This window comes from Mauremys reevesii, linkage group 2, assembly GCF_016161935.1.
Source record: "Mauremys reevesii isolate NIE-2019 linkage group 2, ASM1616193v1, whole genome shotgun sequence".
Lineage (NCBI taxonomy): Eukaryota > Metazoa > Chordata > Testudines > Geoemydidae > Mauremys > Mauremys reevesii.
The window spans coordinates 10,200,841-10,214,781 of record NC_052624.1 but is presented as its reverse complement, the minus strand read 5'-3'; the positions used below and the strand labels follow the sequence as shown (position 1 = coordinate 10,214,781).

The 13,941-nt window shown below is 42.5% G+C and overlaps 1 protein-coding gene across 4 annotated transcripts in view; it reads left to right on the top strand.

Moving 5' to 3' along the window:
- Positions 1 to 13,941, top strand: part of ADCYAP1R1 (ADCYAP receptor type I) — a 182,216-nt gene that overhangs the window by 127,703 nt on the left and 40,572 nt on the right. For 3 of the 4 annotated variants that reach the window (XM_039527536.1, XM_039527535.1, XM_039527534.1), the window contains exons 5-11: positions 2,820 to 2,855; positions 3,542 to 3,583; positions 4,527 to 4,636; positions 5,210 to 5,307; positions 6,388 to 6,520; positions 9,813 to 9,966; positions 13,616 to 13,676. In XM_039527536.1, coding sequence (XP_039383470.1) covers positions 2,820 to 2,855; positions 3,542 to 3,583; positions 4,527 to 4,636; positions 5,210 to 5,307; positions 6,388 to 6,520; positions 9,813 to 9,966; positions 13,616 to 13,676 — 634 coding nt within the window. The remainder of the gene's footprint in view (positions 1 to 2,819; positions 2,856 to 3,541; positions 3,584 to 4,526; positions 4,637 to 5,209; positions 5,308 to 6,387; positions 6,521 to 9,812; positions 9,967 to 13,615; positions 13,677 to 13,941) is intronic. The other variant, XM_039527537.1, reaches the window with a different exon arrangement.

Sequence of the window (13,941 nt, the reverse complement as noted above, 5' to 3'; positions counted from 1 at the left end):
CTGGATAGAATCAGTCCTGGGATCAGTACTAGTGAGAAAAGGACCTAGGGGTTATGGTGGACGAAAAGCTGAATATGAGTCAACGGTGTGCCCTTGTTGCCAAGAAGGCTAATGGCATTTTGGGTTGTATAAGTAGGGGCATTTCCAGCAGATTGAGGGACGTGATCATTCCCCTCTATTCGGCATTGGTGAGGTCCCATCTGGAGTACTGTGGCCAGTTTTGGCCCCACACTACAAGAAGGATGTGGAAAAATTGGAAAGAGTCCAGCGGAGGGCAAAAAAAATGATTAAGGGGCTGGAGCACATGACTTATGAGGAGAGGCTGAGGGAACAGGGAAGAAATAGTAGAGGAAGCAATAGTGGATGGGAACCTGGGAGGCAGTGACCATGAGATGGTCGAGTTCAGGATCCTGACACAAGGAAGAAAGGAGAGCAGTAGAACAGAGACCCTGGACTTCAGAAAAGCAGACTTCGACTCCCTCAGGGAACTGATGGGCAAGATCCCCTGGGAGAATAACATGACGGGGAAAGGAGTCGAGGAAAGCTGGCTGTATTTTAAAGAATCCTTATTGAGGTTGCAGGAACAAACCATACCGATGTGTAGGAAGAAAAGTAAATATGGCAGGCGACCAGCTTGGCTTAACAGTGAAATCCTTGCTCGTCTTAAACACAAAAAAACAGCTTGCAAGAAGTGGAAGATTGGACAAATAACCAGGGAGGAGTATAAAAGTATTGCTCAGGCATGCAGGAGTGAAATTAGGAAGGCCAAATCACACTTGGAGTTGCAGCTAGCCGGAGATGTTAGGAGTAACAAGAAGGGTTTCTTCAGTTATGTTAGCAACAAGAAGAAAGTCAAGGAAAGTGTGGGCCCCTTGCTGAATGAAGGAGGGAACCTAGTGACAGAGGATGTGGAGAAAGCTAGTGTACTCAATGCTTTTTTTGCCTCTGTCTTCACAGACAAGGTCAGCTCCCAGACAGCTGCACTCTGCAGCACGGTATGGGGAGGAGGTGACCAGCTCTCTGTGGAGAAAGAAGTAGTTCGGGACTATTTAGAAAAGCTGGACGAGCACAAGTCCATGGGGCCGGATGCTCTGCATCTGAGGGTGCTAAAGGAGTAGGCCGATGAGATTGCAGAGCCATTGGCCATTATCTTTGAAAAATCATGGCGATCGGTGGAGGTCCTGGATGACTGGAAAAAAGCTAATGTAGTGCCCATCTTTAAAAAAGGGAAGAAGGAAGATCCAGGGAACTACAGGCCAGTCAGTCTCACCTCAGTCCCTGGAAAAATCATGGAACAGGTCCTCAAGGAATCAATTCTGAACCACTTAAAGGAGGGGAAAGTGATCAGGAACAGTCAGCATGGATTCACCAAGGGCAAGTCATGCCTGACTAACCTAATTGCCTTCTATGATGAGATAACCGGCTCTGTGGATGAGGGGAAAGCAGTGGATGTGCTATTTCTGGACTTTAGCAAAGCTTTTGATACAGTCTCCCACAGTATTCTTGCCAGCAAGCTAAAGAAGTATGGGCTGGATGAATGGACGGTAAGCTGGATAGAAAACTGGCTAGATGGTCGGGCTCAACGGGTAGTGATCAATGGTTCCATGTCTAGTTGGCAGCCAGTATCAATTGGAGTGCCCCCAGGGTCGGTGCTGGGGCCGGTTTTGTTCAATATCTTCATTAACAATCTGGAGGATGGTGTGGACTGCACCCTTTGCAAGTTTGCAGATGACACTAAACTGGGAGGAGTGGTTGATACGCTGGAGGGTAGGGATAGAATACAGAGGGACCTAGACAAATTAGAGGATTGGGCCAAAAGAAATATGATGAGGTTCAACAAGGACAAGTGCAGAGTCCTGCATTTAGGACGGAAGAATCCCATGCACTGCTACAGACTAGGGACCGAATGGCTGGGTAGCAGTTCTGCAGAAAAGGACCTAGGGGTTACGGTGGACGAAAAGCTGAATATGAGTCAACGGTGTGCCCTTGTTGCCAAGAAGGCTAATGGCATTTTGGGTTGTATAAGTAGGGGCATTTCCAGCAGATCGAGGGACGTGATCATTCCCCTCTATTCAGCACTGGTGAGGCCTCATTTGGAGTACTGTGTCCAGTTTTGGGCCCCACACTACAAGAAGGATGTGGATAAATTGGAGACAGTCCAGCGGAGGGCAACAAAAATGATTAGGGGGCTGGAGCACATGACTTATGAGGAGAGGCTGAGGGAACTGAGATTGTTTAGCCTGCAGAAGAGAAGACTGAGGGGGGATTTGATAGCTGCTTTCAACTACCTGAAAGGGGGTTCCAAAGAGGATGGATCTAGACTGTTCTCAGTGGTACCTGATGACAGAACAAGGAGTAATGGTCTTAAGTTGCAGTGTGGGAGGTTTAGGTTAGATATTAGGAAAAACTTTTTCACTAGGAGGGTGGTGAAGCATTGGAATGGGTTCCCTAGGGAGGTGGTGGAATCTCTTTCTTTAGAGGTTTTTAAGGTCAGGCTGGACAATGGGATGGCTGGGATGATTTCGTTGGGAATTGGTCCTGCTTTGAGCAGAGGGTTGGACTAGATGACCTCCTGAGGCCCTTTCCAACCCTGATATTCTATGATTCCTCTCTAGTCCCTTCCAGCTCTACATTTCTATGATTCTATATCCTTACATTCTTTTTTCCCCGTCAGACATACGTTCATAGATTCTGAGGCCAGAAGGGACCACTGTGATCACAGAAGTTTCCCAGACATTGCAATAACATTTGGTTGTTATGGGAAACAAACCAGTAAAAAAAAAAATCATCTGTGCTAACCAGATGTCATTTCTTTCCAGGTTGGGAAGTGGATAACATGGGGCAAACTCATCCAGGTAGGAGGCAGTTCTGTTGGCTTCCTACCTTTTATACATCTTCTCCCGGAGCTCATCTCTCTAAATCGCTCTGGGTTATGATGTGCCTCAGACTGAAAATTCAGACAGACACCTGCTATTTTTGTGCTTAGTAAATATTGGTAGTACAATAGCACTCATGAGGGGAAAAAAAAATTGATGTATTTTAAAATCAGTTTAATCTAAATGCTAAAATGTCTTACTCAAAACCATATGGTTATTACATAATACAGGGCAGAACTAAGGTTGTTTGGGTGCCTTAATTGTGCATTTCCATACCTTCACATGTTTGGATTTCCTTTAAATGTTATCTTAACTCAGATTGTCTTGGATTTATACCGCTTGATTTGGGGATACATTACAGGGACGTAGTGGGTATTTTATCCTAAATTACTGATCTGCACTCTCAGCCTTAACTCCATCTTATTGCAGATTTTAAAGTGTGTGTGTGTGTAAACTTTAACATAAGTATGACCATCATTCAAACTAGAGGGTGAACCCATATTTGCAATTCCATCTTTCCCAAAGGCAAAACAAATCAGGCTACTTATTTAGGACCTGATCCAAATTCCCTGGAAATCAGAAAGGAGACTTTCCTGGACATTGGATCAAACCCATATTGTAGGAGCTGTAAACAAAATGTCCTCACTATATTTCTGGTTTTGTAGGTGATTTTGACCTATTGGATAGCACAGGCCAAACTCCCTTAGGTAAGGAAAAGAAACAAGGATGTTTTATTTATTTATTTTTACTCTGTTCTAAAGGAATAACCCAGCTTTCTCTCCTGCCAGCTGGAAATTATTTTTCAGATCAATTCTAATTATAGTGCCGCACTTCGTTGTGTGTTACTTTTAGCAGCATTATGAAGATCTATTCATCAACTGAATGCTACAATCTAACAAGGATATAATTATAAATTATATTTACTACTGTAACAATAATTACTGAATGGTGTTGAAGAAACCCAACCTTGTGATTTAGTAGCTGTTTCTGCAGAGAACTGGGAGCTGGTGTGCAACAATAACATACTGAAATTCACCAAGTAATGGAATGCTCACAAAAGAATGCATTGATTAAATAGGTGCATTCGGTTCCATTTATGGAGGAATGACATGACTAAAAAATACGGTCAGTGCCATTGACATGATGTGCTGTCTAACATAATTGCTCTAAAAATGAAAAATACTGAGCAGCAGAAAATCCTCATGCAGAAGCTGAAATTGTAATCAATTCTGGTTGAGATTCAATCCAAACAGAAGAAACCGTAATGGCTCAATAAATAGAAAGCATTCTACAGTTCTGGCTTGCCGGGCATTCAGAAAAGACTTCAGTGCACCCACATGCACTGGTCTAATTTTTCAGTGTAGTCACAAGAGCTACTACTCTGGAACAGCCATGTGCTGGTAGAGTGTTCTAGGTAATTGGAGATGTGAACGAGCATGTTAGCTATCCTTCTTGGCTTCAGAATCCTCCTCTTAAATACTTCCACAACTGCAGTCTTTGGACTGAAGCTAAGGTTTAAATTACGAAGTTGTCAGGCCAGGAACAGTGTGGTAATGCTCCAGTCAGTAAAGGAAGATGTTTCCTGTGGTTTGGTTTGGCAATGGCATTTGCCTTGTGATCTATTTTACATGATGCTTGTATCCACTCCAGATGTAGGGGACATCAGCAGAAACTGCACAGAAGATGGCTGGTCTGAACCTTTCCCTCATTATTATGATGCCTGCGGGTTTGATGAAAATGAAACAGAGTCTGAAAATCAGGTAGGAACCCTTTAAAATGAGGAGCAAGTGAAGAACAGTGCCCACATGTTAATTGTATGGTTCATGGCTGAGCCATACGACATTCATGTTATTCATGTTATTCATATCCATAAATATGAGTTCAAAAGAGGCAGGGCTTTGCTTGTATTCTAACATTACACTGCATATTTCCATAATATTAATACATACCGCTTATGTAGCATGTAGCTCTTATAAACATTAGTTAATTAATCCTTACAGCTACTACGGCATATAGTCTGCCACAAAGTAAGTTGCTATGCCTTTGAACAACCTAGGAAGGAGTCAGTGCAATTGCAAAATTCTAGTGTTCAGTCACCTCAGTAAGGCACAAAGCCACAGACAGGGCCAAACCTACGCTAACCCTGGTCATTATACATGGCACGGGAGAAGTAAATGAAGACATCATGTATGAGCCCAGTCCCGTTTGTGTTTCTCATCCAAGCAGTCCCATTAAGAGCTGAGGTGAGTGGAATTACTCCCCTGAGTGAGGTGAGCAAGATCTGGCCCTATGTGACAGTACTATTGGTGACCATGTGCTGTTTGTTTCTCAAGGATTACTACTACCTCTCCGTGAAGGCTCTGTACACAGTGGGATATAGCACATCCCTTGTATCCCTCACCACAGCAATGGTTATCCTGTGTCGTTTCAGGTGAGTCACCAGGAATGAGTTGTCACTAATCTCTGTAGGGGGGACAAAAGATCAGGGCCCAGGGGACCAAAAAAAAATCAAGTCCTTGATCTCAGGAGTTACAAAAATAAGATGAAAGATGTCCCTTAGAAATCAGATCTTTCCAATGGGTGGTGTCATTGAGTCTTGGTTTTGTTCATATTTCAGTGCACATGGGATTGGAATTTTCAAAGCACTCAGCATTGGCCTAACTCTGATCAATCTTAGGTATTTATCTGGCCTCTATTACCATAGTATCTGAACACTTCATGATCTTTTAACATATTTATCCTCACAATATCCCTGGGAAATAGGACCGCGCTATCATGCCCATTTTACAGAAGGGAAAAGGAGGCACAGAGAAACGTAATGACTTACCTTAGGTCACCATCCTCCTCTCCCAAATCACTGATTAATGAAATCTTTAAGTCAATGGTAAAATGGCCTACCTCTGTTCCTAGTAAGGTAAATGGGACTATTACCATCGACTTCAATGAGAGTAGTTAGGTGGAGCGCTTTTGAAGGTGCCGCCCATGAAGTCTTCATGGAAAGTTCTGTAGGAACCAACTTTCACACCTGTGTACTCACTGTCCAGGAAAATTAAGCACAGACATTATCAAGGTTCTGATGAGTATCATCTCTTAAACCAGGAAAGCAAAATTCCCCTCTGTCTAAAAACCTAAACCTACAATGCAAAGAGTAAAAACGGAATCCAAAATTTTGGCTAAAATTCAATGAGATGCCAGCATTAGAGCAAATGCATTTAAAAATCTTCCATAGACATAAAATATTTTTTGTCACACAATGCACAGTTAGCTGGTAGAATTAATTGCCACATGATATCATCAAGACCATGAGGTCAATAAGATATAAAAAAATGCTGAGGTCTCCCAGTCCCGTGGAAAGCACAGAATACTGTTTCCTGAGTTGCTGGATTGGCTGGGATCACTAATGTTCAAACTCCAGGTATTCAGACGTGAAACAACCAGTCTTGATGTTGTATTCTTAAGAGAGAAATCAATCATCCACCCGCCACCCGCATTTCCTCTCTCCTCTTTCTAGGAAGCTTCACTGCACTCGGAACTTTATTCACATGAACCTCTTTATTTCATTTATTCTACGAGCAATATCAGTCTTCATCAAAGACGGGATTTTGTATGCAGAACAGGAAAACAACCATTGTTTTATATCTACTGTAAGTAGAACCAAAGCCGGAGTCCATTGTTTTTAATGATTGTTAAATATTTGTATTAATAGTTGGGTTGGTCCTGCTTTGAGCAGGGGGTTGGACTGGATGACCTCCTGAGGTCTCTTCCAACCCTGATCTTCTATGATTCTATTGCAGTTGCTCCTGGACGCGCCACCTGAGATCTGTCCTTCATTGTCCTTGACTCATACAAATGCATAGTAAGAGAAAATCCAAACCTCTATCATGATCAGCTTCCAGTGTAAACAGCACCTAACACACTTGTCTTGGTCCATGACTGGGGCTCCTAGGCGCTACAAATAATAACACAAGTAATTTTAGAGACCTGTGGCACCTTATAGACTAACAGAAGTATTGGAGCATAAGCTTTCATGGGTGAATACCCACTTCGTCAGACGAAAGCTCATGCTCCTATACTTCTTTTAGTCTATAAGGTGCCACAGGACTCTTTGTCTCTTTTTACAGATCCAGACTAACACGGTTACCCCTCTGATACTTGACAAGTAATTTTAATAACTTAAGAGAAAGGGATGTCATTTAAAAACAGAGTGATGGTGATTTGCAGACATCCTGTTGCTTCCATGATGCGAGACCGTTTTGGTCGGTTTTGCTTATTAACCTTATTGTTATTCACACACCCATATTGTGAGTTTAGGTTCCGGAGTAGGAGTGTGGTAAAAAGGGAAGGCAGAATGTGAACAGCTAAAAGGAAAAACAAAGGGAAGAGAATGAGTTCAAGGCAGTCTGAGGGGAGGCAGGAATAAAAGAGAAAGAGGAGCCTGGATTAAGGCTGAAGTGAACTATGAGGGAGGGAGTTGGAGCAAACAGCCAATCATCACAAGGGAGATGGCTATTAGCCAGGATGGGCAGGGATGGTGTCCCTAGCTTCTGTTTGCCTGAAGCTGGGAATGAGTGACAGGGAATGGATCACATGATGATTCCCTGTTCTGGTCATTCCCCCTGGAGCACCTGGCATTGGCCATTGTCGGGAGACAGGATACTGAGCTAGATGGACCCTTGGTCGGACCCAGTAGGGCCGTTCTTATGTCCAGAATTAAGACTAAAAAGCATAGTCTGGTGCCATCAGTTGAGCCGAGAATTCACTGCTGTAGCTCAAGCCTTGCTCCATACAGGCAGTTTCTACATTCCCCAAGCCTGGATGGCTAGAAGAGGATGGGGCCGAGGGGCACAAGAGACCAAGTGCCCCTGGACGAGGGATGGAGGGTCTTTTTTGAACATATCTGTGTTGGGGAAGCAAGAAGATTGTTCTAACAGACACTTAAAAATATCCTAGAACTTCAAACCATGGCCGTAATCAGGACAGGGCGAGCGGGGCAGTCGCCAGGGCGCAAAGCCATAGGGGCAGAAAAAGGGGGGGGGGTAGAGGATTCAAATATGCTTGCTTGCCCTGGGTGCTAAAATGCCTAGTTATGGCTCTGCTTCTGTAGACTACCCCAGTAAAGTTCACTTAGTGAGGATAGCTCTTTTGCTTCTGCACAGCAGCATAGGTTCACGCCTAATGCAGGCACTGCAGTGCTATGCTGTAGGGGTCACTGAATGATGTGTAACAATAAAATACATACATACATATATATATATATATATATATATATCAAAACTTTTTTGACCCTCAGGAAAAGTTCAGTTTGTTTGGCTCAATTTTATGGGTAACTTTTAATCTGGTTCTTACTTTATCCAAACCCATCATCATTCTGATGAACATCTAGATGAGTTACTAAACTGAGGTCTCTCTTGCCCATCCAATTGTGATGTAAAGTCCCATGATTCTTTTCCAAAGGAAGAGACTGTTACTCTATTTTCTTCGTCAGCCTTTTCTTTCTCGCTTAAACAGATTCCTGCTTCTAAGGGTCTGTCTATACTTTGAGCTGGCGGTGTAATTTCCAGCTCAGAGACACTAGATCAGATTGAATTTGACAAATGGTTTTGGTTGAAAAAAATTTTTTTAGAGAGATTAAACATTTTGTTTTGACCATTTCATTTTGAAACATTTTGTTTTGACTTGTTGACTCAAAATGGCATTTCAAATTATTTTTTGGCTAATTAAAAAAAATGGCAAAAAAAGGAGGGGAAACCACCATAGATGTCCAATTAAAAATGAAATATTCAACCAAAAAATTAACAGCATAGTTTTGAGGCCACCGAAAACATGTTGAGTTGGCTGAAAGAGTTATGCTTATGAAAGAGTTGCATTTTTGCATTTGGTGAAAACTTTGTGAAAAAACAATTTTGGTTCCTATCAAACCAGAATTTGGTTCAGCCCCCCCAAACCGAAAATCCATTAACTCAGCCCTACTTGAGTAGTTTCAAAGTTTCCATGAACCTCAAATCACAAGTGGTGAGTCCCACAGATCCTACATTCTGGTGGCCGCATCTTTGGCTGACATAAATGGGTATAGCGCCATTGAAGTGAAAGGAGCTATTTCAATTCAGACTAGCTGAGGATGTGTCCAGGTGTTGGAGTGTAAATGGGAGGCAACCAGGTGTCTCCTCCTCCCCAAGCTCCAGGGATAAGCTTTCAGTTTTCAGGGCTATTCTGTGATGTCGTTTTGTGAGTGGGTGATGTTGCAGGTTCAGTGTCATCCTGTTGACATGCAACATTGCAAAGACAAGTCTGCCCAACACTATGTCTGTGTAGGGTTCAGCAGACTCCAGCAGAGTTTGACAGAGTAGATTTGTAGTTTTGTCTAAAACTTTTCCCCGTTTGCTTTGTATGGTAAATCATTCAGCTATCTTCACACTTATCCTCACTTTTCATTTCCTGACACTGAGTGACAGCTTCCACCAAATTGCAATGAAGTAAAATTCTGAACTTTGCACAGTAGGGTGCATCCTTTATGAGCCTCTTAGCAATCTCAGGCCTTTCCACACTTTTACTTCTATTTAATACCCTTCCTTAGATTTCTCTATACAAAACTGGATTCTTTTTCTTACCTGCACTTAAGGCATGGAGGACTGTAATCTAGCAATTAGCTGCCATTGTCGGCATGCACCTTACTACTAGCAGAAGTTCTTAAGCTTCCTGAAAGCACTCATAAAATACCACCTAACTGCAAAAATTGGTTTTCTGCCCTTTAGAGCTGCACTCTTGAAGTGGCTTCTAATAGTTTTCATAAACTCTTTAGATGTATGTATTATAAAATAAAAGGCCAGATTGTTTTACTTGTTGTTATAGGATTTTGGGATCTGTGTCTAGTTCTCGTTTCCCCGTAAACAAGGGTGAAACAGCAAAATAACTTTATTTGTGCTTTGTTTTTCGTAGGTGGAATGCAAAGCAGTGATGGTCTTTTTCCACTATTGTGTCATGTCCAACTATTTCTGGCTGTTCATTGAGGGATTGTACCTTTTCACCTTACTGGTGGAGACCTTTTTCCCAGAGAGGAGATATTTTTATTGGTACACCATCATCGGCTGGGGTAGGTGGCGTTTCTTACATCAGCTTTGTTTATTTTTAACCCTAATGCATGGAAAAGACTTCACTCCCCCTACATTTTTCTTGAAATGAGGAGTTGACTGAGAACAAGCGAATGAGTGTAATCAAAGCAGAAGCCACCTGGTATTTTCAGTCACCAACTCCAGGCACTTGCATTTCTGTGCTCTTCATGTGTTTGCGTGTACAAGTGTGTGTGACATGTAATCTAAATGGAGGGCTTCCTTACCTCCCACCCCAAAGCCCCAGCATCACAACCATCTTCCTTGCCCAATTTGAGATGAATGAGACCTCCTTTTGGGGGTCCTCAGCAGAGCTCATAGGCAAGTCATGTGGTTGGCTGGAGAACCATGTAGACCCAAGAGTCTTTCTTTCTGAAGAAAATCAACATGCCTCTTGTAGCAGTCCAAGAAGTGCTTTAATAGTCAAAAAAGAAGCAAACCAAACCACCCCCACTTCTCCATTGTACGTGGAATTACTGAGGTAAGGTTTTTTTCCCCTCGCACTGGTATTACAGATATCAGTATTGCCATTATAAATCAAACTGCTTCTTGTCTCCCAGTCTAGCCAGACCTGCATTAAAATAAGGAGGATTTTGCATCACTGGCAAGCATATGGTTTCCTTTAGAGGATTTCTCTTTGCAAGAAGAGCTCTTGATGTTCTTAATAGGAAGTTTTCTGCTTATACAAATCAAAAATAGCAGCTCTGGCCCATTCCTTGAGGCTTCAGTCATGTCTGAAAGCTGATGGCTGAGTAGAAAGCATGTCCAAGTTAGGCCTGCTTCACAATCCAAAGATAGATAGGTAAATAAGAGCTGGTTATCTTGGAAAGAAACAAACTGTGCTTTAGAGAATCCTGTGATAATATGCAATGTGCTTATTGAAACTTCTGGGACCGAATTCATCTTTCATGCATGTTAATCAGACAGTATGTAATTGACATTTTGGCAAAGAATCCAAGATGCCAGACACAAGAGAAACCACTGATTGCAGCTGCTTGTCTCAGGTTTAATCGCATATTCTCAAGGTTAGGCCCAATGTTTTATGTTATGCAAAACAAGTTCCCTTCAAAACGGATCATGGATAGAAATAACTTCTTAGAGTAATTTAAAAAACAGCAAAGAAATCTGAAAATGTTTACAACTCTGGTTCTTCCAATTTGTATTATTGTGGTAGGCCCCGTATATACACATAAGAGACGGCTCCTGGTATGGAGCTCATGCACGCTAAACAGACAAAGAGTGTGAGAGGAAACAGAGTCACAGAATGATGAAGTGAGAGAGCCAGATATAGAGCTCTGGTCTTTGCAATGCTAAACCAGAGCCCTAGCCACTCAACAACACTGCTTCTCATCTAAGTTAAAAGAGCAAGGCTCTGTGCCTAGGTGGCGCCCACTGAGTTTAATGAAACTCCTTGCAGGTGTAAAGCTCCATCCCCATAGAGCTGAGTGCAGGATCTTTTGGCCTATGTCTGTTAGCGCATCTGCATATAGTGTTAAATATGAGAACAAGATAAGACAGCATACAGACATAGTGAAAAGGGGATTGTCGGGCTATATCATTAAAGTACTACATATATGTGTTACCAGTCCATAGTGCAACCCTGTCTCAGGTGAATATTTGATTTCAGGATCATAAGTTCCCCAGAGCAAAAGATGTCCAACACTTCAAGGTGCAGGGGGCTGCATGCATAGAAGTTGAAGGGTGGTCCGCGCTCTGCAGGGCTGAGGCCTTCACCAGTGTTTTGGAGAGCCCCGAGTGCATTGTCAGCACTCAGCATAAAATTAATGACAATTATAAATGTGGATGCTTTTCTGAACTATTCAATCCCCTTAGCCCTGCAAAATAGGACTGATGATTTCAGGAGAGAGCATATACACATCTTCTCATGAGATTTCTTGTAATTTCTGCTCCTGATAAGGGAAGAAATTCTCTCTGCAAGAATAGGCCTTTCAGTGGCATTTTGATGTTACTTTTATGCTGACCTTGCCTGGAATCTGGAAGTGCAGAAGCATGCAGGGGAGGAAATGATAAAAGGAGATGACATAACTTTTTCCTGGTGTGCATGTGTATGTTCTTATTACAGATGATCCCAGATCAGAACAGCCTTATACAATACGGAAGCAGGGACGTGCACAGGAATTTAAATTTGACCCCTGTTGAAGGGACGCATTGAACACACACATATTATATATATTAAACCATATCAACACACGCATAAAGACCATAGGCATGGAAATAAACAGCAGTATACTCATCATTTCAATGAAAATCCATGTGTCATGGAGCTAGGTCAATAGATGAATCCACAAGTACTTGGCTACGGTGGGATCACTGAGCTCCTCTGGCCGGAGCAGGGGCAGAGAGGAAGCTCTTGGGGCTTGAAGAGCTTGTGCTTTCACTCCCCTCTGCGGTCCCATGGCTGGAGGAGCTGTCAACTCCTGCCATGGCCCCAGGGCCTGCACCCCTGCTTGCCCCCTGCCCTTGTGTATGCCCCTGTATGGAAGCGATGTTTGGATTATGTTTGCAATCAATACATTGGGCCCCATACTGATCTCACACCCACTTTTCATTGTTGTAGCTCCACTGACTTTTTTGGAGTAACTTCTGATCTATGCCATTGTAAGCAAGAGATGCAGCAGACCCGTTTGATCCGTTCATGCTTACCGTTTCATCAGATCTTCATTTTTAATGTAATGTTTTGGTTTGAAATTTTAGAAACATCCATTATGCACCCAAGATCCTTGGTCTTTCATAAGAATGAGACTATTAAAATTGGATTCAACTTAACACGTTTTATTTCCTCTCCCCAGAACATTTATTTTTGTTGCTGTTCAATCTCTCCCCATTTTAATTTTTCAGAATATCCGGGTATGTTCTTCTTTAACAGAGCTCTGCTTTGCTCAACCAAATATGTGTAGAAAGTGGTATTCTCAATTTTAGTAGCTTCAAGACAGGGCCTGAGAAGATTAATTCTACTTATTAACCAATGTGACACCAACTCAGCTTTGCAAAATGTATGAAGCTTACTTGCGGCTGTCAGTCTCACCTTCTGCTAGACCCTAAGGTTGTCTACATCCTTGTGGTTTCTATCAGTCCGTCTCCTTAATCTTCCCACCAGGGGTTGAATCTTTCATTTGCCCCATTTCAAAAATACAACGCATGCCATTAAAACTCAACGTTTGCCTCTGTGCAGCAGTTGCATACCACAGCATCTCTAAGTATAGGAAGCCTGGCTTATTTCCAGGTGATTGAACAATATCAACAGCACAACAATCTAATACTAGACCATTCTATGATATTGGCCTAAAACACTGTAGAACCCTCCATGTCGTCATTTATACTCATGAAACCTCAGTGAAGTCAACTCACCCTCTCTGGTTTCGGACTTGAAGTCCTTACTTGCATGCCAAATCCTTACAGAGTAAGGACTGCTAGATTCATTTCAAGAACAATCCTATTGTAAGCTGTAGGGTTTGGGGTCATTCCTGGCAGCATTTTTTTCCTATCAGCCATTGAAACATAAAACCTCCATGGAGAAAGACTGTGCATCAAATGGAACTGATGTGCAATCTGCAAATAAGAGCAATAAATAACAATGAACAAATAATGATTTCTCTCTCTTGTCTTTTGTAGGCACCCCAACAATTTGTGTCACTGTCTGGGCTGTGCTGAGACATCACTTTGATGATATTGGGTAGGTACCCTCCAGTGACCTCATTTTCAAGTGAAGTACAGAAGTGAAGAGGTCTGGTGGCTAGAGAAGGGGAATGTGGGCCAGGAGACCTGGCTTCCGTTCCCTGCTCTGCCACTAACTCATTGTGTAACTTTGGGCAATCTGCTTAGGCTAAACCAATGATTCTCAACTTGCGGCCCAATCAACACAGAGCTGTGGTCCATGTGACATTCTCAGGGCCATACTGGTAGTATTGGACGTGGTCCATATAACCCATAGCGGGCTG